Source organism: Leptonychotes weddellii, chromosome 9 (genome assembly GCF_054177405.1).
Source record: "Leptonychotes weddellii isolate Sample4059 chromosome 9, ASM5417740v2, whole genome shotgun sequence".
Classification (NCBI taxonomy): Eukaryota; Metazoa; Chordata; class Mammalia; order Carnivora; family Phocidae; genus Leptonychotes; species Leptonychotes weddellii.
In genome coordinates this window covers 88,307,915-88,332,893 of record NC_138377.1, presented here as the reverse complement: position 1 = coordinate 88,332,893, position 24,979 = coordinate 88,307,915, and the positions used below count along the sequence as shown (strand labels likewise).

Genomic DNA, 24,979 nt, shown 5'->3' with positions numbered 1-24,979 from the left:
TCGGCTCAGGTCGGGATCCCAGGGTTCTGGGATCAAGTCCCGCATCGGGCTCCCTGCTCAGCGGGGAGTCTGCTTCTCCCTCTGCCTGCCACTCCCCCTGCTTGTGCTCTCTCTCTTTCTCTCTAACAAATAAATCTTTAAAAAACAAAAAAAGAAATCAGGGATGGCACAGCAGCTTGTAGTTGAGACATTGGATTTCCGGGGCTTGGGGTATCTGCTCATGAAGGCCGATAACCATCAGTTTTTGAAAGATCCTTCAGGAGCTGCTTCTTGACCACGTTCTGAGCCGGCTTCGCTCTTATTTGAGAAACTCAGTTTGCTGGAACAGTGGCCCCAGGTGTCAGCCTGTGTTCTTTGCTCTCCTCTCGCATTGTAGGTGATGAAATCGGTACCATCACATCTCCTACTTGGGGTTCTGTCCAGGGAGGCTTCTAACGGTCCTTGTCATTCCAGTAGCTGACCACCAGAGACCCAAAAGTACATGGCTGCCTGTCTGGGTCAGTAGATTTTCTAGTACTTACATGCGATGGGAAAAGCCACCTGTAAGAGGACCTCAGGCAGATGCTCCCCTGGTCACGGCGTTCTTGCCCAGAATGTTTCCCTGCCTGAATGCCTAAACGTGGTAATAAGAACAGCCTGCTTCACTCCTGCTCAGCTGACCTGAATATTACTGACATCTTTACCTGATGTGACCTTTGAGTTTTGGGAACCTGCAAGCTGTCAACATTTTTGGACTGACCACCGACCTTCTGTTCGCTCTGGGATTCGAAGGTGAATGAGAACACAGTCACTGCCTCAAGGAGCTCCCTGTCATTCTGGAAGGGGTAGCAGGGCATCTGAGTAGCCAGGTGCCATACAGGATACTCTTGGGATACAAAAGGCAGGGTGAGCCTTCTCACCTCCTTCCCTAGGGGGCTTCTGTTTAGGCCTGACACAGCATGTATCTGCTGTCTCGGAGAAATCAAGTAGGACCCAAGTTGATGCCATTGGTTTCCCTAAACGGTAGAATTCTGGGTAAGGTTTATTTTCTTCTTTAACCACCTTTGTACTTTACAGTTTGCTAAAAAGCATATTTCATAATTAGGAAAAAACTATATAAAGCTTTAAATAAAGGCAGGACTGGCCTAGGAAATTGCCTTTTCAGCTTAAGGAGGGGGAAAAAAAAAACCAAGAAACTCCTTTAAGTCTTTACTCAGTGTTTTGTAACTAACGTTTTTGTGCAAAAGACATTGGTTAAGGGAGTGAAACAAGATGTTCTAGTGTTGTCAGCGGTACAACAATAAGCCACAAAGATGAGGGGATAAAAATCGAGTAGAGAGCCAAACCAGGGACTAGTAAAGGATCTTTCAACACGGGGTTCTGTATCAAACATCTGTAAGGAATTGTAGCCTGAGCATATGAATAAGACAGGGGTGAGGTCCAAAGATAAGTCTGAGTTTTTAGAATAAATAAATGTAAAAGCTTTGTTTTTACACCCTGGAGCATGGGCTGAAGAGAGGCAAATGAACTGAAACCCTGGCCTGGCCGAAGACGGTTGCACTGACTCCCAAGCCTGGGTCACTGGAGGGAGGGGTTTTTTGAATTTGATGGTTGAAGTCGAAGTGTCCAACCACTTGTTCTCATTTCCAGACTCCTGCTAATTGACCCTGAAGTTTTGGCCTGCTTGCTTTTTTTCTTTATGGTCACTCCTAATAAATCTAAGTACATTAAACTACTCAAGGTTATTTGCATTGGGTTCACTTAGCCCTGTTGAATAAGCACTGTCCCGCCTCAAGTACAGCCGGGCAGACAGACACATCCAGACATGCCCCGTTCCTCACTCCACACACCAAAAAGTGGGGCTTCTTGTTTTACTCTCTCCCTATTGCATACACTCCCTTCCTCATGCAACAGTCTTTTTGCCCCTGGGCCAGGATGCGGGGATGCTTGGATTTTATTTCATTCATTCCAAATGACTTCTACCTAAGTACCTTTGTTTGGAGTTCTGAAGTGCTATAAGCGAAGTGATCAAGACAATTCCAGAGTTTTCATCCGCCTAGAAACAGAAAGATGATAATAGCTTTGTGGCTACACCCTCTGAGGTGCATTCTCAGACTTTCAGATTCTAATTCCTAGTTTGGAAAAGTTTATGAACAAGGAGGTGTAGTAGACCTTGTGAGCTGTCCTGCAAGACCTATTCTCTCCTTTCCATATGAAGAGCTGACGGCCGACCCAAAGACTGCATTTCCCAGGCTTCCTTGCAAGCTAGGGGTAACCATGTGACATAGTGCTGGCCAATGGGGTGTGAACAGAAGTGACTTGTACAACTTCCTGGTCCCACTTGCGAAAGGAAGGCGTAGATGCCTTGCCCCCAGGCGCTGTAGCAGGGTCACTTTGGCCCTGAATTGCTTTTGCACCTGCTGTTGAGTAACAAGAGACAAACACGCAATGTTGTTTAAACCACCAGTTGCCATGGTCTTCATCACGCCAGAAAAACCTATAACCCAACTATAACAAGAGTGGGCAGGAAACTAGTTGTGATGGAGGGAAGTTTGAAAACAAACTCTTGAGATGATAGTAATAACTGAGTGCTCCCCGCAAATGGCCATTATGTGTCCAAACATGCCTGTGAAGTATTCTGACTTCACATCCAAGAAGAACTCTTGGACATACCCATCTTCAGTAAGCAGGCAGTGAAGGGCCAAGCTCCCTCTCCCAGGTGAGGCTAGCTTGCTGCTGCCAGTTTACTTCTCCCTCCCCTGTGGTTTGTGTGTGCTGCCATTCTGTGCCTTTAAATCCTGGCTGCGTGGTGGTCCTCCCTTAGACCTTTCTTCCCCTGTGGATCACCAAGCTCCTTTCCTGTAGGAAGACTGAGGGGCTGAGGTTTCAGGGAGAGAGGCCATGGCTCGATCAGGTACAGGTCACAAGCTCCCTGCCTCAGCCCACAGAGAAGGTTCCTGACGAGCCACTGAGCCTCTGTCTGCCCAAAGAAGACCTCCCCGGTCCACCCCAGCCTCGTCATATTCATGGGACTGAACAGAGAGACCACAGAAGTTGTAGTTTAAATGGATCAAAGTCTACGTGGCAGAAGAATCCTTCATCTCAAAGCTTGTCTACATCCTCATCCTCCATACTTGCCTTCCTGTCTGACTTTGTGGCAGCACAGTCATCTACTGGTGCCCTGGTACTGGGGACCCTGAGAACAGGCACAGCTCCTGTGTGATACAGCTCAGCTCTGGGTACTTGAAAAATAAAACCAAAAAACGTTGTTGGCATTTCCTGCACTTGGAGGGATTAAAGTGCTAGTGTGGCCAACTTGCTGAAGCAGGTTTACTTTGTTTTGTTTTTCATACCTGGAGAAACACCATCCCTAATGAAATGTCGTTCTTCAGAGGGTTATCTTAGATATTTGACGGTGGTACTTGGAGGTCGTTGTAAGCGTGTATATTATGAAACCTTTGGGGTTGGTGGCCTCCTTCAACTGAGCTATACATCTAATAGCCAGGGAATAAGAAGTCTCAATTATATGTGTGTTGTCATTTCTACAAAGTCTAGCTGGGCCTGGACATGGGGGTCTAACCAGTCGCCTCCACCACTAAGCATTTTCCCCAGGACTGGGTTTGCCTTAGCCTCTTCCGTTCTTCCTGCAGCTCCTCTCATGCCCTCCCTCCAGGCCCGAGTTTGCCCCCCAGCACCCCCCTATCCACACATGCAGTTCCCGCAGCGGCTTGCTTGCTATTGGGCCCCCCTGTCTTATCTATCTCTGTAGTTTGGTATGTGTGTGCATTTAGTGGCACATGGCACGCAGTTTAAGCAGAGCCCCGAACACCCAGAGACTCCTAATAAGTGTGTACAAAGCCCAGGACGTTGGCTTCCCTGTCGATAACTGAGCTACGATTCTTTTGAGTTGGGACTCATTACAATAGCTACAACCATATTGTAAATTCTACTAACTGAGCACTTCTGTGGGATTGTTCATTTTCAGCCACATTCTATTCATGAAAGTTTGGATTTTTACGGTCTTAAGAACATAGAAGTTGAATTTGAAAGTGGGTTGGGTTTTTGTTGTTGTTGTTTTTAATACGGACTAAGTTGTCCTTAAATTCCTGATTTTAAAAGTCACGTGGGAGATTTATTTTGATTATGCTTTTGGTGAGTTATGAACTTCCTTCGGAAGCAGGTTTCATGTAATTCATTGTTGCTGTGTTTTGTTTTAAAGATTATCACTTATAGAAAGACTGTAGAAACCTAGTGTTATCTTACAGGAGATTAAAAAACAAATGGGATAAACAGAAGTGCAACTTTCATTAAGTCTTTCCAATCTCTTCTCAGTACTATGCAGGATGACATTTTCATTCTTCATGAGCAAGAGTATGACAGTTTGCTTGAGTCCGTCTTCAAAACTGAATTCTTGAGCCTCTTAGCAAAGCGTTATGAGGAAAAAACCCAGAAGCAACTACCTCTGAAATTTAGCAATACGTAAGTGGGGACCGGGGGCCCAAAATTCTGAGTAAAGCTTGATCTCCCCACAGGGGTCCAGGCTGAGAGGAGGGGAGGCCTGTGGGGTAGAGCAGGACTCTGCTTCCACTTAACCCAGACAGCCCTGGGGCCTGCCGAAGACAGTCCCAGTGGGTGTTACACACCTTGAAATGCCACTTTTGTGTTTCTGTGAAGTAATATGGACGGCTGCTTAAAAGGAGGATTTGTCCGTCCTATGGCATAAGAAAATAGAAGTTAAAGGAGCAGACCATGGAATTGTGTCATACAGGCATATAGGCAGTATGACAAATAAAAACTGGCTGGGTAGTTTTGGAGTTGTGAGTAAACTTCCCTTCTATTTGGATTTTGGTTGCTAGTGTGGAAGGGAATTTAATTAAATAATAACCACTTTCTAGGCTGCGGAGACATGGGCTATCTCATGTCTGGCATCTCTCAGTTCTCCCCGAACACGACTGAGGGAAATCAGAGAGGCACAGTGACACATCCCAGTAGGTGTGGCCTGGAGAGTGTCCCCTTCGTGCTGTGCCCTGGGCAGGCGCACCCGAGTGGAGTGACACTGGTACCTCGCTCACCAGCCAGGTTCTCACAGGCGCCGGGCCCCACATACTCCTGCCTCTGGGCTCAGTGGCTCACCGCGCCGCTGTGCCAAACCCCGGGGTGTTGTCCCCCTCCGAGGGCCCCGGGTAGGCTCCAGTCATCCGGGCTGGCCTCGTTCTCCTGCACGCTTGCCCAGCAGCAGAAATCCCCGCTGGGGTCTGCGAGCACCATTCTCTTACTGTGGTGTTCCTGCCCATTACCCACAAATGTCCTTGTCGCAGGCTTGAACTCAAGTTGAAAAAGGAGAATTGGGGTCCCTGGAGTGCAGGGGGCTCCCGGCAAGTGCAGTTCCACCAAGGCTTCGGTGACCTGGCCATCCTCAAGCCCAGTAACAAAGTGCTGCAGGTCAGCATCGGACCCGGGCTGCCCAAGAACTCCCGTAAGTGTCCCCGGCCCCCCACCTCGCCCTCCCTCACCCTGCTCTGTGCCAGACTCGCTTCTCACCCAGTGCTCACGGTGGGTGCACACGTCTGCGGGGTGGACCACCAGCACGGCCCTCAGCGGGCCGCTTCCCCTGCCCCCGGACCCCGACATCCAGCTCCTTCCTTTTGTGTTATTCATGCCTGTCAGTTCCTGCTCTTCTCATTTCCGCGGCCCTGCTCTTTACAAGGAGTTCGGGCAGCACCCCTCTTCAGCTGGATTAATCCTGCCCTCCTTTGTGTCCTCCCTGAGACCTTATTTATTGGTTGCCTTTGCAATACACATGTCTCTGCAGAGATGTCCTCTGCCCCGCAGAGTGCCTGCCGCCGCGTCCTCATTCTGGGCCACAGTGATGCTCCGGGTGGCCCCGGCTTGCTTTCTAGCTCATGTCTGCGTCAAGGGGAGGACAAGTCGGCTTCCACCCTTTGTGGTCTCTGTTTGAATGGAAGGCTGTCGAATGCACGCTGTTGCGGGAAAGGCTCTTGCCCGAAGCGGAGGTGCAGTGAGCGCTGACCCGCGCTGCACACCAGTGACCGTGACACGCAGCACGCACGCGTTCGGCCCCTGCGCCGGGTGCAGAACACGAGCGCGAACCCGAAGACGCCCCCGCTTGCTCTTCTGAAAGCCTACAAAAACAGAAACACTTTTGTAAGAGTGTGAATATCTCTTTGTAAAGCCACGGTCTCTACCGTTTCGCAACCATAGTTCCCTGGACGTATCTTCCGGCCGCTCGGGCCCGAGAGCTCCCAGGACGGTCCCTCCCTCAGACATGCCCCCTCCACTGCGTCCTGCTGCAGATCCGCCTGGCAGCCGGATTCCGCACTCGGCCGGTTTCCCGTCAGCAAAACTCCAGCAGAAGCCATAAAACCAGCCAGTGGCACTGATTTTGACTTTGTCTCGCTTGTTTATTTCAGGTCCCACCAGAAGGAACACAACTCAAACCAGAAGTTACTCCGGGGGGACGCACAACGCCAACTACCCGATGAGAGCTGCCCCTCCCCCTCCAGGTAAGCCGAGCATGCGCCGTAGAACAGGACCGCGAATCGGGACCCCTAACTTGGACCGCGTATTTGGGAGGGAACCCAGGAGCAAGTAAATGCACACATAGCAGCCAGCCGTGAGCCATTTCAGTGCCAGATACACTTCTACCGACACAATGGCCCTGCTTGTGACCCCGAAATGCAGGAGAAGTATGAGCTCGTGAGACTGAACTGTGGCAGAGTTAGCGATCTGGATTTCATTACCTAGCAATATAACTCCCTGAGGAAAGGCTGCTTACATCAGTACGAGAAAAAGGAGTTCCTTGTCCATGACAACCAGAATGTTGTCAGCTTTTCAGTTACAGGATGCGGCCTTCGTGGATCCAGGAGCCGGCCAGCTATAACCGCCGCACCACCCCTCGGTTCCAGCCAAATACCACAAGGATATTTTGCAACTAGTTAATACCTTAATGAATAAGGAGAAATATTTTATTTTCAGTCAGATAGGCTCTAGGACAAGTGCTCTAAAAAAAATAAAGTAACATCTAAAGGAGTTACAGAATTGACACAAAACGTCTTTTAGATCTTACATTTCATATTTCTCATATTTTCTGATAAAACCATAGCATGCAGGTCAGTAAAATCCAAACCTGAGTAAATGCAAGACTTCTTGCCTGTAAAAAATCCATTTAGTGCTTTAAGAGCGCTCTCCAAATTCAAAAAATGTTTTTCCATCACTTACAACATTCAATCAATAAAAAACTGTTGCCCAGAATATTTGGTATTGATAAGCTTAGGCATCTAGGTCTGAAAGGGTTATCTTAGGACCACACTCATTTAACTCAGATCATCCCAGACAAGGGAATCCTATCTGTAGCTGTGTCCGAGGTAAGCAGTGAAAAGCATTTCTTTTGTCTCCTGCTCTGGAATCTCACCGTTGTGTGCTAAAATATGAATACCCGTGCCTAGCAGTAAGAAAGTAATTCTCATCTGTTCTGGAGTCCCCATGCTGCCTGGCCCTGCGCTCTCTCCTCCCCTCTGCCTTCACCCTTGAAGAAAATCCAAGCACAAAAGAACCTAAGAGAACCAGTGTAGGATTGTGTTACTACTTATGTGCTGGCCCGCCTTCCCCCGGGCGAGAGCCTGGCCAGACCACCTGGAAAGCTCGTTTGCCTCAGCTAGGTTGGCCAAAGTTGCCTTAGACCAAATACCTGACCTTGAGCTTGGCTCCCAACCTCTCTACGTGACCATTTCTCCATCAATAAAATGAGGCAGTTGGACCTGAATCCCTTATATCAACCTTTCTCACATTATCTGTGGTGAAGGAACGAAGTCGGTTGGGGTTGTTTTTTGTTTTTTGTTTTTTTTCTCTTTCTTCTCTTAATTTCTTTCTTTTTCAACCCATCGCAAACCATACTTTTGTAAGATATAATAAAAATCACTCAAAGAATGGAATTTTAAAAGCATTCAAAATAGAAGCCCAGGGGCGCCTGGGTGGCTCAGCCGTTAAGCGTCTGCCTTCGGCTCAGGTCATGATCCCAGGGTCCTGGGATCGAGCCCCGCATCGGGCTCCCTGCTCAGCGGGAAGCCAGCTTCTCCCTCTCCCATTTCCCCTGCTTGTGTTCCCTCTCTCACTGTGTCTCTCTCTGTCAAATAAATAAATAAAATCTTTAAAAAAAAAAAAATAGAAGCCCAAATTTCTTACTGGATTCATAATGTGTCTGTGAAATTGCTATGAACATTTCTAAGTGCTTATTCTTAATTTCTGAACTTAATGAGCTGTGAACCTCCCACTTTGAGTATCACAGCCCTAGAACATGCACCTCTCCTTGGCAACCTTGGCAGCAAGTAGGAGCTCACCAGACTCCTTGCTTCCTTAAGGAGGAAACTGACACACTGAAGGGTCACAGATTTTGCTCAAGGTCAAGAGAACTAATGGAGGCAGAGCCAAACCTGACCAGCTAGTCCCTCTTATAAACTAGGGGTCGTCCCATCTGTACCAAAGGGTTCTTTTCTTAACTTGGTTGGAAGAGGTTTTATGGTAGGTTCACCAAAATGTGCCTTGGGGAGTCTTGTTCTCCTTCATTCTTGCTCAGATCTGTCAGTGGGAGAAGAGATAAGAGAGAAGAGACCATAACACGATGGAATGGTGATGCCCCATTTAGCCAGGGCCTGTGGCTCGGAGCCCATCACCATATTCCCTTACTAACCAGGTAACGTGATCTTGACTAGGAACAGTTGTTTGGCTCAGAGAGCTTGCCGTATCTGGATTGATCCAACCAGCGCCACATTTCCCCTGCCTTTGTGGAGTACCCCCTCTACCTCCCACAGCGGGCTCCTGCAGAGGACACCTAAGGCTGACACCCTGGAAATGGATGTCCAACTGTTTAAACAGCTGCCTGCCAGCCCTCTTGAATCATAACCTCACAATTTTTCTCAGATCGAAGAGTGTGCCTGCCAGCTCATGGCCAGCTTACCTTTCCTTGCACGCGGGCTTTGAAACCCTGAACATCTGGTGATTCTAATGTCAGCATGCATGTGTGAGGGTCTGCTGTGTTCCAGGCCCTTGCTCGGCAGCTTACAATGTATTAGCGCGATTCCTCACGATGTATTTGCAGTCATACCCTCTGTATTTTCAGATGGGAAACTGAGGCCTAGAGAAGCTAAGTAGCTTGCTCTTGGCTAAGAGATGGAAGGAATTTGGAGAGCCTTTTAGCAGAAGATCAGAAAATCAAAGCGTTGTTTTCTCCCCTTCTCTCTCTAGGATACCATCAGAATGGAGTCCTCAAAAACCAGTTTCTGCCACATCCCCATGCTGCTGGCAGCCAGAGGTTAAATCAGAAAAGTCTGTACACTTCCATGGCCCGCCCACCCTTGCCACGACAACAGTCCACTGGCTCAGACCGAGTGTCCCAGACGCCGGAGAGCTTGGATTTCCTTAAGGTCCCAGACCAGGGTGCTGCCGGGTAAGAGTCCCACCTCCCCTAGATGAAGCTGGTGACCTCCCTCTCCCTCGATCACAGCAAGGTCCAGGGATTTCTTTGGGCAGTCTCTGCGTGATCCTAGAGTTGTTTTCCACCTGCGTGTTGTAATCCGGGATCCAAGGCCAAGGCCTCGGGGCTCTTGGTTGACATTCCTGAAAGTACAGCCAGATTGAAGGCACACAACTCCTTCTCATGATGGCTTATCATGAACCTCAGAAGACGGTCCCCTTCAGCCCTGAGATTCAGTTATTCTGTGACCTGCCTTGCTGTCTGGCATGGCTGAGGAATGATGGGGTTTTGATCTCTGTGCCTGCAGGTGCATAAACGCTACAGCTCAGAGCACCCTCGGAAGCATGAAGGAAAACATCCCAGCCTTCTATGGGGTGTGGATGTTTTTATGCATACAGATCGTCAGGGCTTCAAAAGGAGAGCCTCTCTGCCTTTCTAGAACTAAAAGTGAAGACTGGTAAAAAGAAACCCAGGGTTTTTAGCTGGAGGAAGGAAAGACTTCTGAAACTCTATATTGATATTCCAAAGAGTCAGCGGTGTGGAAAGGGGGTTGGACATGTCCTGCGGAGTCACCAGGCGTAAAATAAGCCAACCTTAAGATAAGTTGGTGAGCTCCGCCAGCAGGTAGATTTTGGCATCGGTAAACAAAAGAGCATTCTAAAAGCCCAAAGATGAACTGCCCTGGGTTGTAAGGAGCGCCTTGTCCTTGGAAGTGTTCAGGCACAGGGTGGATGGAAATAACCAGGCAGAAATACTGTAGAGTGATGTTGTCAAACACCAGATCGGGATGAGGATCTTACCTCAATCCCTGTTCCGCATCTAACGTTGGACCTGCAGCGTACCTTCTCTGAGCTTCGTCTTCCTCACCTGTACGCTGATGGGATACCACCAGGCTGGCAGGGCTGTTGGGAGGATGAGAAAGAACGTACATAAAATATACCCGGCACGGTACTGGACATGTAAGGGGCTACTCGGTCAGCTGTGGCTTGGAGACGACGATGGCGGTGGCGGTGATAAAGCCATTATCTTGTGGCGGTTGAACTGGTGACTTGGAAGCAGTCATCCAATCCCACATGATCCCCAGAGGTGGAGTAGTCTTCCCTGCTGAACCCCAGAACGGGCCTGCTCCAGCCCGCTCTTCCCCTCCCTGGCGCCTACCTCCATATTCCATTCTCTCCGTGTCTCTACAGTGATGAAGGTTCGCGTGCGGTCAGGAGACTTGTGTATGAAATAGAGCCTTGCTGGGAGAGCAACAACAGCTCCTCCACCCCCTTCTAGGCCCCATTACAGGATGTTTTTCCTGCCTTGTCAGCTTCCTTCTAAAAGACCGCGAAGCTCTTACAAATGTAACCACGTTCTCCTGGGGTTCCTCTTCCCCTGGCTAGTCTCACCTCATTTGGGCTCCAGATATGAAAGCAGCTCAGTTTTGTACAGATAGGCTGACAGTGGAGGGGTTGCCGTCCTTCGCTGGGTCTCTCCCCACCTACCCCCACGCTTGCAGAACTAGCTGCCCCCCACCAGTTCCGGCGATCTTGGCCTACCTGACTGGCTTGGTCGAAAGAAGTAGTTCTCAGACTTTAATGTGCATAGAATCACCTGGAGAACTTCCTGGCCCACTTCCAGAGTGTCTGATTCAGTGGGTCCAGAGCGGTGCCCAAGAATTCCCATTTCTACCAAGTTCTCAGATGCTGTTGCTGCTGATCCAGGGACCACATTTTGAAAACCACTCATCTGAAGGCATCTGTTGTCTAATTGATAAAGCCAGGAAAAGATTCTGTGTACAAGTGAATGCAAAGGGTGCTGTTGAGGCGGTCGGATTTTACTCCGTAACCCAGACCTATGCTATTCAGATGGATGGACATAGTGAAGATACTCAAACAACCCTTCCTGGGCCCGGGTTGACGTCCCAAAAGTAGGCAGAGGGTGTGAATCAATCAACAAAACGCACCAAATCTCTTAGCTCTGTCTGTTAGCTTCCTCCTTGCTTTGGCTTTGGCAAGCAAGACTATCTTTCCGGCCCTGCTTTGCAAGTTACAGACTTGCACACCAGCCAACAGGGAGCATCTGTCAGCCAAAAGCAGGCAATTGAGGAACATTTTGTCTTAACTGAGGCTGCTCCCTTCCAGCCCTGGGCTGCCTGGCTCCCTTTTTAAGGCTCATCACACCCTTTGCCACTTCTGGGTCTGGGCGTACGTGATGGCGTATCGGGCATACAGGATGGTGCTGTGGTGATCGTGGTGAGGCTGGACGGGGAGGGCCCCTTCGCAGCCACCACCAGGCAGGAAGATGTTCCTGACCCCCCGTGGTGCGTGCCCCTTTGAGGCCCGGGAGCTCCAAGAATCCCAGCCTGCCTCCTCTTTGCACACTTAGATCTGCTGTGATGCAAACATTGCTTTGAAAAATCGCACTCCGGTCAAAGGGCTGAGCTGCTTCTTGGTATTTATTTTCTCAAACACATGAAGTGAAAATTAAAATGATTTCTACTGTGATCAGAGACCTTAGACAGGCCTGAGGCATTTCGGGAGCCTCGGGGTCAGCTGCACTTAGTAACTGCTCTTCACCAAGGAAGCACGAATTGCATTCATTTCATAGCAGCCTGTTGGAGCCAACAGCGGACTCTGGGATCTCAAACCATTCCATAAACACGGACGCTCCTGTGTACGTCACAGTTCCAAACAGTGACCTTGAATGTGCCAGTCCGTAAACACCAGATAACCGTGGTCTTCCTCTGCTTGGGCGTTCACACCCTCAGGCTTATCTTTCTTTTCCCTCTGCCACCCCCAGTGCACTTTCCTGTATGGACATATTTAGCATAAGCAATCATTTCTTTTGGATCATGTAATGTGGATAAAATCAAATGGTGTAATTAGCACCTCCAGTTAATTCAGGAAAGTCTTGGTCAGTTTATTTTAGGTTCAGCCAGGTTTTTTGGAGAGAGCATGAAGCCTTCACTAAATTACCATCCCAGCTGGGTTCTTTACCCTTGCCTTGCCGTGTCTGTGACACAGGGGCTATTCTTAGTGGCATCCTCGTTGTTACTGGCCAAGGAGACTGAGAGAGCTGTGTCCTGCAGTCTCTCGGCATACCTTTTGAAATATCTGATGCAGCTTCAAGATCTTTCCTGATCCTCGGGAAAGAGAACGGGTTAAGCAAGAACCATACAGACAGTTCATTCATCAGCCTTTGCTCTGACTTCACAGGAACACTGTCTTTTCGGTTGGCCTCTTTAATCCTGCGGTCCTTTTCATGGGAGGGCAACTTCACGAAATTTCGAGATACTCCAGAGATTAATCCAACTAGAAGTTGGAGAAACAGAAAACTATTGAAAGCGCTCAGGGATAGGGCTTCTGGCCATGCCACAAAGGGGAGGAATCGAGAGAAAAATTCAAATGCTGCCTGTATGTCTCTTGACAAGATTCTCCTAATGGATTCATATTTTCAAAGGGCTTAAAATTTCCAACGAGTGTCCAATAGCAATATTTCTCAACCCATAATGTACGGGAGCTGGAGCTGTATCCTGGCCCAGGCAGACATGAGGCTTAGGAATTCCTGGCATCCATTCCCACGTTTCCAGTAATGTTTATAGGTTCAACCTTTTGGAACAGAGCATATTTTAAAGAGCCAGTGAAATAAAATGCCATTATTTTCCTTCTTGGAATTTCAAGACCTAAATCCCACATCTGCAGAACGAAGAGGTGATATTAGAGAGCCTCATCCCAGCTCACCCTGGGATCGACCAGGTACAGCCGGCTACCCCAGGGGTGTGGGAGCTGCGGAGACGCTCGGGAAAGGTGGCCTGGCCGTGTGCAGAGAGCATGGGAGTCACAGCTGCAGGGACTGGGTGTCGGTCCCATTCATTTGTTCATCCTTCACTGATTCAGTCACCAGGTATTTACTGAGCCCCGTGCCTGTCTGGGCCGCACGCCGGACCCAGACATCGCTTTCCTGATTACCTACTGTACCCCCTGCTGCTTGTCCCGCCGTCTTTCCACACCTTGGGGTCCTCACCTGAGCCACAAGGATAATAATCTCACGTGAAAGCCCACTCCTCGGGGCGTCTTGAAGATGAAGGAAGGGCTTTGTAAATGGCAGGTGTTGTGCGCCTTGAAAGTTTATTTGTATTGGTTTTATTACTGTTATTCGTGTGCTTCGGGCTTATCGGGAAATAGTCCTATTCTACCGGGATTGAAAGGCGGCTTTACTCTCAAGAATTCCGTGGGGTGGAAGCTTCAGGCGTTGCAGGCTTTAGCGGGGGGACGGGCGGCCTGGGGACAAGGGGACCGGCCCGGGACACAGCTTCCCCCTCACACACGCGGGGAAGAGCCTGCTGCTCTCGTGGGCGCAGAGCAACAGCAAAACGGGGAGCCACCAGGTAACGTTAGAACAGACGCTAGCTGCACTTGGACGATGTGAATAAAGTGCCAAACTTCTTCTCCGGCTCTACCGTTCCCCCCAGTCTTCTTCGAGTGAAACATCCTTTGCTCCTGTCCCCGTAACAGCTCACACCCCACGGACAGTGACAGATGTAACCAGCGGCGAGCCAAGGCACGAACGCTCACTGGGGAGAGCCTTGTCATCACTGGCGTCCGCGGGGGGCTCGCCTTCTCGGGGGCTCTGGGCACCCCGTGAGATTGGGCAGCTGTCCGTGAGGGTTCGGCTGTCGGTGGGTCCCCCTCGGTCCGGCCCCGTCAGGAACACGGGGCAGCCCGGGTGGGAGGCGCCCGAGGAGGGGGGCACCCGGGTGGGGTGGGTTAGAGTGTGACTGCGGCGAGGCCCGGTGCCCTGCTCAGAAAAACGACCTGCTGTGAAAGCAAGTTGCTGTAGCTCGGCTTCGCCGTGTGCTTGTTTTCTTCGTGGGGAAGAGATCCACTCGGGGTAATGATGGGGGTCACGTCGTCGTAGGGAAACCCGATTGCATGGCGCCGAAGGAAACAATGGGCTCAGTGACGTGGAGTTTTAGAACGATCGGTTAATATATGTAACGCGAAAAGTAACTTACTGAGTCCGAAAGTCTTGCTCCAACCCCCACGGTCCCCATGAAATAATGCTTTTATGACAGTTCTCAGTCAGGTAAAGCTGACTGGGAGCGCACGTGTCGTAAAACACCAGAGCTACCAGAATGATCTAACTCCTGCGCGTGCCTTACGAAACCAATGTAGGCAGAACACTTGGAGACGAGCGAACAGGGGTCACCACGGCCGTGTGGGGACGACAGGGTGCTGGGGAGCGGCCGGCCGTCTGGACATGAAAGGGCCTGAGTTGTACTCGGTTGGCCAGTTTCCACTCGCCATGGCCAAGGGCAGGCTGCCAGCGTGACCCCGCTGGTCTCGGAGCCGGGAAGAGACGCGCAGCCGCGCCGCATCGGAGTGCTTCCGCCATCCTGAAGCAACCAGACGTGTGTGACGTCAAGCGCGTAGACAGAAGTAAAATGTGGTAGGATAATGAGACAGGGTTGAGTTTTGAGTATTTATTGCCTTTGCTTTTCATCTCTTCGAACTTGTGTGTTCCATTTCATCTGTAACAATGGCTGTGTTTAACAGCTGACTCGCCGAATTCCCGAGGTGCGACAGCCCCCTCTCCTGGGCCGCACTGAGCCGGCTGCGGCTCCCGTGGGAGCAAGTCCGAAGCCCTTCTTGGCTGCGTTGGCCGGTCGCCCCGTGGCTGCACGTGCAGGGCTCCAGGCCCCTGAAGGGCCCCATTAATCAGTCTCCTTGGGCAGCCAGCAGTCTTTCTCGTTGCTCATTATTGATTACACAGGATCGCCACCTAGTGCTGCCAAGGAGATTGTGTGGGCTTGCGGCGGAGGCTAAGACGGAGCTGGGAAATAAAATGGCTGTGGCCATCACAGGGTTTTCTGTGACGGTTTCGGGGTCCACGCTGTGGTAAAACGGAGAGGCGGCAGGCACGTCGTCGGCGCAGACTTGCTGGGCTCCGTGGTGCATCTGACGTACAGAGTTTGTTGAGAGCGCGCTATAAAGCATCCTGAGAATTAGAGTTAGCAGTGCTGGGCTGGGGGGCCAGACCCCGGGAGCAGAAAGGTGTGTGCGGCTGGAGCGCGTCTGCCGTTGTGCCATCCGGGGCGGGAGGTCCCAGGAGCCCGGGAGCTCCGCTGGGAGGCGCCCAGAGCAGCCTCATCTGAGGCGAGGGGATCTGGATCTGCTTTCATACAGCTGCAGGGAGGGGTTCCCAGGCGACACAGGCCTTCTGCTGAGTCGCACAGGAAGGGGCAAAACAAGCTGAGATGTGAGAGTGGGGCCGCAGGGACTTGGCGCGGACCGATTGCCCCACTGGAGTACTTGTGCTCCTTCCTGGTCACAGGGAAGAGCCAGATCACGGTGACCTCGGGGTTGGTTGTCCACGCAGACACTTCCCTATCGCAAAATGCAGAGCTGTCCCCCACCTCCACGTCCATCCCCCTCAAACACAGCCCCCCAGTCCACACTCTGCTCCCCAGCACCCAGCGCGGCATCTCAAAGCTGCCTGGACGCCCCCTGCTCCCAAATGTGGGGTACTGTGAACCCTGGTTAGCCAAGTGATAAACGAGCACATGGCTTTACGTTGGTAAAGCATGGTGGCCGCGGTCCAGGGCCTGGGACAACCAAGCCCACTGTTGCCAAGGGCCTGCAAGGGAACCCCAATCCCCCAGTATTCCCTGAGGTTTTATTTTGATAGGTTTTACTTTGCCTTATCCTAAGGAAGTATTCTCTGATGCCTTGGGACCAAATACCATGCAATGGCTGTGTTGGCCCAGGGGTTTAGATAGTCCTCCCCTCCCCCAGCTCCTCTGCCAGACTGCCTGGTTCTGGGACATCCAGCACCTGCAGGCCGACAGACTGGCCGAGGTCACTCTGGGTATCAGCAGGGAGCTGCCCAGCCAAGAGGGGTCTATGTCATTTACTTGTTTTGTTTTGTTTTTTAAGCAGTTTTGAGATATAATTTATATACTATTAAATGAACCCATTTAAAGTACCATTCAGCGGTATTTGGTGCCAAGTTATACAACCATCATTGTAATCTAGTTTAAAAAAAAATTTTTTTAAGTACACTCTGCAAACATGGGGCTCACACTCATGACCCTGAGATCAAGAGTCGAATGCTCCACTGACTGAGCCAGCCAGGCGCCCCATCATAATCTGATTTTAGAATTTTCATCATCCCAGAAAGAAACCTCCTTTCCCCCACCCTCAGCCCCAGCCCTACGGAACCACTAACCTACTTGTTTCATTATAGATTAGCTTTTTCTGGATATTTTATATGAATGGAATTATTCTTTTGTTAAATTTACTCCTCCGTGGTATATTTTTCTGTATGTATTGCAGATGGAATTGTTTTCTCAATCTTGTATTCTCTAATCTTGCTGAACTTGTTTATTGGTTCTGATAGTTTTTTTAGTGCATTCCTTAGGTTTTTTTCTACATGCAAGATCATCTCATCTGCAAATAGAGGTATTTTTACTTCTTTTCCGGTCTGAATGCCTTTTATTTTTCTTGACTAATTGCTCTGGCTAGAGCTTCTAGTGCAGTATGGAACAGAAGTGGTTAAGAGCGGACATCTGTTTTGTTCCTGATCTTGGGGAGAAAGCAGTGTCCCCTAAAGATGATATAAGCTAGGAGTACGTGAACAGGGTGCCCTGACCCCAACCAGGGCTCATAAAAGAAAGGTGGAAAGGTACCAGTGTGGCCTGCAGCAGGACTGGAGGCTGGAAGCCAGCGGGGGCCACTCCTGGCAGGGACTTTGTAGGCTCCATGCAAGTCTTGGTCCATTTCCCAGGAGCAGGAGAAGCTGTCGGGATTTTTAGTGGAGGGTGAAGTGAACTAACAGACACTGAGTTGGGGGATATTCAGGGAGCCCGGGAAGGAAGCAACTGGTAGCAAAGACATGAAGGAGGAGGAACTGCCAGGGTTTGGTCAAAGCTGGAGGTGATGGGCAGAGCAGCCAGGGGGTGACTCCCAGGATTGCTGCAGGAAGGACAGTCCTACATTTCAGAGCATCATCTACCTTCTTCTCCACACTAAGAGGCCCCCTGGCCCCTTTTTCCCCAGGGACTATACCTAAGTCCCAATACTCTTGGGTCCAGACGCCTCATCAACTGCCCTAATGTTCGTAGGTTTCCCCCCTGGACATAAGAGAGGCCAGATCTCCATCCACAAGTATCTGGGCACGGGGAGAGAGAGAGAGAGAGAGAGAGAGAGAGAGCGTGTGTGTGTGTGTGTGCGTGCGCGTGCGTGCACGCATGCGCGCACACCCTTCCAACCCTGCACCCTGGAACCAGCAGGCTGGAGTCTTTCCTCCCTCCCAGGGTATTCTAATGCACACCCCTCCTATGCACCCCCCCTTCCTTGTTGCTGGGAAATCAGATGACTTCTGGTATCCAGGCTAATGGCTCTTATTAACCAGATGCTGACACATCCCTAATGTATAGGTTGCTTAATTAAAAGCCTGCTTGCGGGGCGCCTGGGTGGCTCAGTCGTTAAGCGCCTGTCTTCGGCTCAGGTCATGATTCCAGGGTCCTGGGATCGAGCCCCGCATCGGGCTCCCTGCTCAGCAGGAAGCCTGCTTCTCCCTCTCCCACTCCCCCTGCTTGTGTTCCCTCTCTAGCTGTCTCTCTCTCTGTCAAATAAATAAATAAAATCTTTAAAAAAAGAAAAAAAAAGCCTGCTTGCCTGGCCAGCTTTCAGAGAGGCAAGCACTTCTCTAGCAGGGAATGGGGATTTCTAATTGACTAGGGAGGAAATGATGTCATGCTAGTGATCTACAAGATGCTGTCCTCTATGATGAAAGTGCTTGGTGGTGGGTGGGTAGGTGGGGACCTAAGAAGAGTAGAGCCTGAGTAACCTTGGGGTTTGCTCCCCACCCACACAGGGAGCCCCGGGCAGCCCCCTGAAACCCCACCCCTGACAGAAAGAGTCCTACCTCCCCCCAAGCTGGCAGCCAGTGCCCCCCCCCCCACACCCAGATATTATCTAACTTGCTCATCAGCACCCAGTGCACATCTGTTATCATGGGACTTCAGGAGGCACGGCTCAAAGCTGGGTGTGCTTTCCCCCCACACACAACTCAGGCCAGGGGGAGGAGGGGAGGGACCCTCCCTTCTTCTTCCTGCCACAGGTGTGAACACAGCCGGCCCCACTGAGTTGAGTACAGCCCAATTTCTCCAAAAAGAAATCTTGAACTTAGGTTTGTTTTGTGAGCAAATGAATGTAGGCTTTTCCTGGTTTCTCCTCAAGCAAAGTGGGAAAGAAAACATTTAGTACTTTTTTTTCTAAATGCCTGTATGAACATACTTAACAAAGAGTTGTTTCAGATAGAAGTTTAAAATCGCTCAAGCTACAGTGCCTCTGAGACATGTACGAAGGGAGGCTGGAGGCAGTGTGGTGTGTAGAAAGAATACGTGTAAAGCTCGAAGACCCGGCTGAGGGCGCTGGAGCTGGAGATGGTTTTGATGACCGCGATGAGGCGGGGGAGGCGCTGCCGGCATCCACCGGGTAGAGGCCGGGATGCTGCTCACAGCCTGCGGTACACCGAGCCCGGGGCGGCCCCCTCGGAGCATCCCCAGCAGTGCTGGCCCCAGACAGTGGCGCTGAGGCTGAGAAACTGCCCGCGCAAGAGTATTCAAAGCAGCAGTTTTATTTTTGCTATTTTTTCGCAATACTGGAAATGAAATCATCCCAAGTGACCATCAACAGGGGACTGGAGAAGTAAGTTGTGACATATTCGTGCCACGGAAGAGGCTGAGAGAGAAATCTTTCTCTCTCAAACTTCTCGTAGCCATTGGACACGCATTCTCGTGGCCAGTACATTCATGCATCACTAGGGTGTATCTCAAAAATAGAGCAAATGATAGAACATGATTCCTTTGAGGACGCCTGGGTGGCACAGTCGGTTAAGCGTCGGACTCGTGATTTCGTTTCAGGTCATGATCTCAGGGTCGTGAGATTGAGCCCTGCGTCGGGTTCTGCGCTGGGCGTGGAGCCTGCTTAAGATTATGTCTCTCTTTCCCTCTGTTCCCCACCCCTACCCCGCCCTAAAAAAAAAAGAACATTCCTTTTATACAGTAAAAAAAAATAGGCAAACTATGTGTACTGTTTGGGGATACTTTGTGTGGTAAGACCACAAAGAAAAGCAGAATTATTAATACAAAATGCAGGGTGGTGGTCGATTCTGGGAAGGATGGCTGTTGAGGAGAGGCACCTGCAGGCTTCTGGGGCACTGGCAAAAGTTCTGTCTCCAGAGTTGGGGGCGGGGGTATTTTTATTCTCAGAGTAAGTTTGGGAATTGACGTATCTTCTAGGGATGGAACTGGATTTGAACTTGAGCGGGTCAGTGCTGGCCCCGTTCTCCAGACCACCACACGGTGCTGCCTCCTGTTAGATCCTGTCTCTCACCTGCCTCCACTCTCTCCACAGTGTCCGGAGGCAAACGAGCAGCCGGCCTCCCCCAGCCGGGGGCAGACCTAAGCCCCAGCCCAAGCCTAAGCCTCAGGTGCCACAGTGCAAGGCTCTCTATGCCTATGATGCTCAGGACACAGATGAACTCAGCTTCAATGCCAATGACATTATCGACATTATCAAAGAAGGTAAGTGCATGGCTGGCTGGCTGGCTGGCTGGGACAGCCTCCTAAAGAACATTCAGTCACAGTGCTATAAAAACTAGTTTAAACATGAAGGGAATTTATAGGCTGCTCTAACTGAAACTTGTAGCAGGAATCTAGACTTCAGGCTCAGTTTGATCAAGGCTCCAATTTTTTTTTATTTATCATTATTTTTTTTAATACTTCTTCAGCTCTGCCTTCTTTGTATTTGCTACCTTCTTGGCTGTTTTCCCTCCTGGCAGCAAAGTGGCTGCCTCAGTTCCAGCAAACAGATCGAACTAGGTCTGAAATCTTTCTCTCTCAAACTTCTCTTAGCCATTGGACAAAAGTCCTAGGTTTCACTCTGATTAGACCAAATTGGTCGTGTGTCCATCCCTGAATCTCTGTAGCAAGACTAGGGCTGTACCTATAGTAGGTTAGGCATGGCAGGGACTTCTGTAGGAAACGGGAGTTAGGACTATCCCACCCAAACTTGATGGCCTCCTCATACGGAAGGTAGATGGAAGTCAGGGAGGCAACCTGTAACATCTCTTATAAAAGTAGTCTGTGGGCTTGGCTGAATGCTTTATTAATTTGGTAGAGAAGATAAGTTAGAATATAATATACATATGACCAAACATTAGTGCTTATGGAAGTATTTTTTAAAAGATAACTCCGGGGGCGCCTGGGTGGCACAGTCGGTTGAGCATCTGACTCTTTTTATATATATATATATTTTTTTTCTTTTTTTAAAGATTTTTATTTATTTTTTGACAGAGAGAGAGACAGCGAGAGAGGGAACACAAGCAGGGGGAGTGGGAGACGGAGAAGCAGGCTTCCCACCGAGCAAGGAGCCCGATGTGGGGCTCGATCCCAGGACCCTGGGATCATGACCTGAGCCGAAGGCAGATGCTAAACGGCTGAGCCACCCAGGCGCCCCGAGCATCTGACTCTTGATTTCAGCCCAGGTCATGATCTCAGGGTCATGGGATGGAGCCCTACGTCGGCTCTGCGCTCAGCGGGGAATTTGCTTGGGATTCCCTCTCCCTCCCCCTCCCCATTCTCTCGCGCTCTCTCTCTCTCTCTCAAGTAAATAAATAAATCTTAAAAAAAAAAAAAAAGGTAACACCTGACTTAGGATGTTAACAAAGCACCTTGAAGGAGATGGCATTTTTGGTGGGGAATGGGGGGAGAGACAGAGAAGACAGGGAGGCTAGAAAGAGCAGATCCTTTTAGGAAAATGAGCTCAACCCTGTGGCAGGATTCCCCAGGGGATGTCATAGGAGACGAGATGAAGCTAAGAGTGGCCTGATGGTGGAGGGCCCTGAATGTCGGGCTCAAGAGGATTTGTGGACAGTACGGAGCCATCCATTAGGGGCAGAGCAAGGACAGCCTGAGTGAAGTGGGCATTGGTAAGTTCAGCCTTCGGGAAGAGGTGGCCGAGGACAGACAGTTCCAAGAATGGTGTTTTTAACCGATTCCTTCATCACAGGGGTCACTCTGAGGAGACTTGTAGGTCCCTGGACTGATCTCCTTCTAAATGGCCTCTGGGCATTATTTTGACCTCCTTGAGCCATCTAGTTTGCCGTAGATGTTAATATTTCAGCCATTTAGTATCCTTCCTAGAAAGTGTCGGAGTAGAAATAAAAGTTGAAATAAATGCTTAGTAAACACAAATAGAATTTTTATCACTAGCTTTGTTCAGCAAAAATATTGGAAATGACCAATTACCAAGTAACAAAGATTGGCTAAATAAGCTTTGCTCTATCCATTCAGTGAACTTCGATGACATAGATTTTTATTAGAGATAATGATGCAGTAATATGGCATACTTACTGAAATGGAAAAAATGTTCACGGGAAAAAAAGGTTGTAGACTGGACTATAGTCTTATTTTTGTAAAAATATAAAACATATGGCTCTCTGCACGTATTTTTATATTCATATGTGGTCTCATTAAGTGTTGAATTTTAAGTGAGTATTGCTTTCTTTTCATTTCTCAATATTTCAGATTTTTCTAGAAAGAACACATATTTTGGGTTGAATCAAAACAGTTACATATTTGTGTAAAATGTAGAGTCCTAGAAGTTCTCAGAAAATGCTGTAAATTATCACTGTAATTGGTGCAGTGCATTGTGAGTACAGGAATAGACATCTAGATAAATGAGACAATCCAGAAAGAGACCCATGTGTGTACAGGTGTTTAATATAGGATAAATGTGGCCTTTGAAATCAGGGGAAAAGAGAGACAATGACTTTCCATTTTGAAAAGAAAAGAAAGTTAGGGCTCTACCTCATACCCAGAACAAATATCAGATGAATTAGAGATCTAAAATACGTAAATGAATTATCATGATCTGAGCCATCCAGGCACCCCGCTTTTGTACTTTTAAAAGCACACAGAAGAGTATTACCTATTATAACAATGAATTATGTTGTCTTACAGAATAAAAGGTCTATGTTCTTTGAGCCAGGAATCTCTCCTATAGAGCTACTTGCATGCAGACGTAAAGATACTGGTATGGACATTTATTCCATCAGTAGTGGAAAAAGCGGGAACAAACGTCCATCACCAAGTAAATGGTTCTATAAATCTTGGTATACAGTACAGCTGTTTAAAAATGAGATGCAGACGTGGAAAGACAATATCTATTAAGTGTTAAAAGGCAAGATGCAGAATAGTAAGATAGAGTGGCCCGTTTCTGTTTAAAATGAGTGTGTGTGTGGTTATAATCACAGAAGAGGGTCTGGAAGAATGTAGACTACATGCTTTTTCCTGGTGGAGGGCCTGGGATTAAGGTGGGAGGTGTGGCAGATCAGGTTCTTCCAGAAACATTCCGCGCTGGAGGAAGGAGTGGGAAAGGTGTAGGGGGCGAGTAGCCCTGTGTGAGGAAAAGTGGGGAGGCAGGACTGGGGGCCATCTCACCACCCCCAGCCAGCCTCCCGCGGCCCAGCCGCTGCTCCAGAGTAAAGACTGCTGGGTGAGCTGGTGTGCCTGGGCCCCACGGGGAGCAATCAGCCTCATCTCAGAGGCCGAGCAAAGCCTCATGTGGGAGCAGCAGGGACCCTGAGTGGTCTGTCTGTGTCTGCTGTGGGGGAGGGGTTACTTTTTACAACAACGCGTTCATTTAAAAGAAAATAAAGGGGCACGTGGGTGGGTGGCTCAGTCAGTTAAGCCGTTAAGCATCTGCCTTCGGCTCAGCTCACGGTCCCAACGTCCTGGGATCGAGCCCCACGTCGGGCTCCCCACTCAGTGGAGAGTCTGCTTCTCCCTCTCCCTCCGCCGCTCACTCTCTCCTGCTCAAATGAATAAAATCTTTTAAAAAATTAACAAAAGAAAATAAAGAAGGACAAAGAACGCAGACGGAGGGAGCCAAACCACCTTTGCCCACGTGATGCACCCGTAGGGCAGGGTGTGTTTGGCCCAGGCAGGGCCGCCTTGCTCACCCTCACTCTCGCCATCTCTGTCTCCCGCAGATCCTTCTGGCTGGTGGACGGGTCGACTACGAGGCAAGCAGGGCTTGTTCCCCAACAACTATGTGACCAAGATCTGAGGCGCAAGAGACTCTGACTCACGGGTGAAGGAGCTCCAGACAGGGAAGGGGATGTTTGGGGTTCTCCTTCTGATCCATAGCAAGCAACTGCTTCCTCCTTTAAGGCCTGGAGTTTTTCTGGCACCTTCCCCATGGAGGACATTGAAATGCTGGGTTGGGGACAGGATGTGTCACTCCATAAATGATCCTAAAAGGTAGCCCTATTCATAGGAGCCCAGGAGGGCAAAACAACCACCCACTAAGATTTATTTATTGTATTTAAACCTGGTGAGAGGACAGGCGAGGTCCACTCAGACCTTGTTGGCTCTATCAAAACAGCACCCCACTCGCTCACCAGGCCCAGGGATTGGCTGTAGGTGGCCGCTGACAAGTGCCTTTAGTCAAAGAGCACATTTCTTTCAACCCTCTTTACCTTACCAGACACACACATTCCTCTCTGCCACTTTCCCTCAGGGAGGACCTGCCCTCTACAGGCTGGGCTTGGCATGAGCGGGCACTTGCCGTGCAGATGCCAAGGGCCAGCATGGCCTGTGGAGCCCACAGGTGCAGAGGGGTGCTGGTTTACGCTTCGCCAGGACCATCAGGCGGCTGGGCAGGGGCTGGGGGCCTTGCTTTCTCTGGGTCTTCAGTTGGAATGTGGCTGGCCCATGTTGGTTTTGTGTTTAATGCTGTACCTATTACAAGAAGGATCTCTTTTTTCAAGCTGTACATTTATAAAAACAGATCATATACTGTATATATAAAAATCTTAAGATGGTAGAAACATGTATGAATGTACTAAGTAGTATTCCACTGTACTTATTCGTAAGGTAGGTTTTATTACAAATCTCCCACCAGGTACTTACAAATGTGCACTACTCCTTTTCAACTATAGAATCAGTGTTACTGCTTTCTAGCCCAGCCCCTGCAAATCCTCCTCAACCCTTGCCCTGTAGGTAATTTTCCTCTGTCCCCTGTCCCTCCCCCCTAAATAAATAAAGGAATCAGTGAACCACCTGTTCTTTTGTGACATTTGTTATGGAAGTGTGTCTCCCTATCTCCTCAAAAAAAAAAAAAGATACATTAAAGCCCTAAACCCCAGTACCCCACGGTATGACCTTATTTGGAAATAGAGGGTCTTTACAGAGATAATCAAGTTAAAATGAAGTCATTAGGTTGGGCCCCAGACCAATATAACTGGTGTCCAGGTAAAAAGGGGACATTTGGACACAGAGAGGGAAGAGGACGTGAAGGGACAGCCGACTACAGCCAAGGAGAGGGGCCTGGTACAGATGTGCTTCCTTTAAAGCCCTCAGAAAGAACCAACCTTACCCACACGCAGCAGATCTTGAACTTCTAGGTTCCACGGTTGGAAGACAGTCCATTTCTGTCAGTAAACCACCCAGTC

General features: G+C 49.5%; 1 protein-coding gene across 1 annotated transcript in view; it reads left to right on the top strand.

The window, feature by feature from the left end:
* The window catches only part of MYO1E (myosin IE), a 79,153-nt gene extending 54,565 nt beyond the window's left edge, over positions 1 to 24,588 (top strand). Inside the window, exons 19-24 of the mRNA XM_081831158.1 lie at positions 4,312 to 4,458; positions 5,298 to 5,455; positions 6,411 to 6,503; positions 9,241 to 9,442; positions 19,876 to 20,045; positions 23,516 to 24,588. Of these exons, the coding sequence (XP_081687284.1) occupies positions 4,312 to 4,458; positions 5,298 to 5,455; positions 6,411 to 6,503; positions 9,241 to 9,442; positions 19,876 to 20,045; positions 23,516 to 23,592 (847 nt within the window). The 3' untranslated portion in view covers positions 23,593 to 24,588. The remainder of the gene's footprint in view (positions 1 to 4,311; positions 4,459 to 5,297; positions 5,456 to 6,410; positions 6,504 to 9,240; positions 9,443 to 19,875; positions 20,046 to 23,515) is intronic.
* The last annotated feature ends 391 nt before the right edge of the window (positions 24,589 to 24,979 follow it).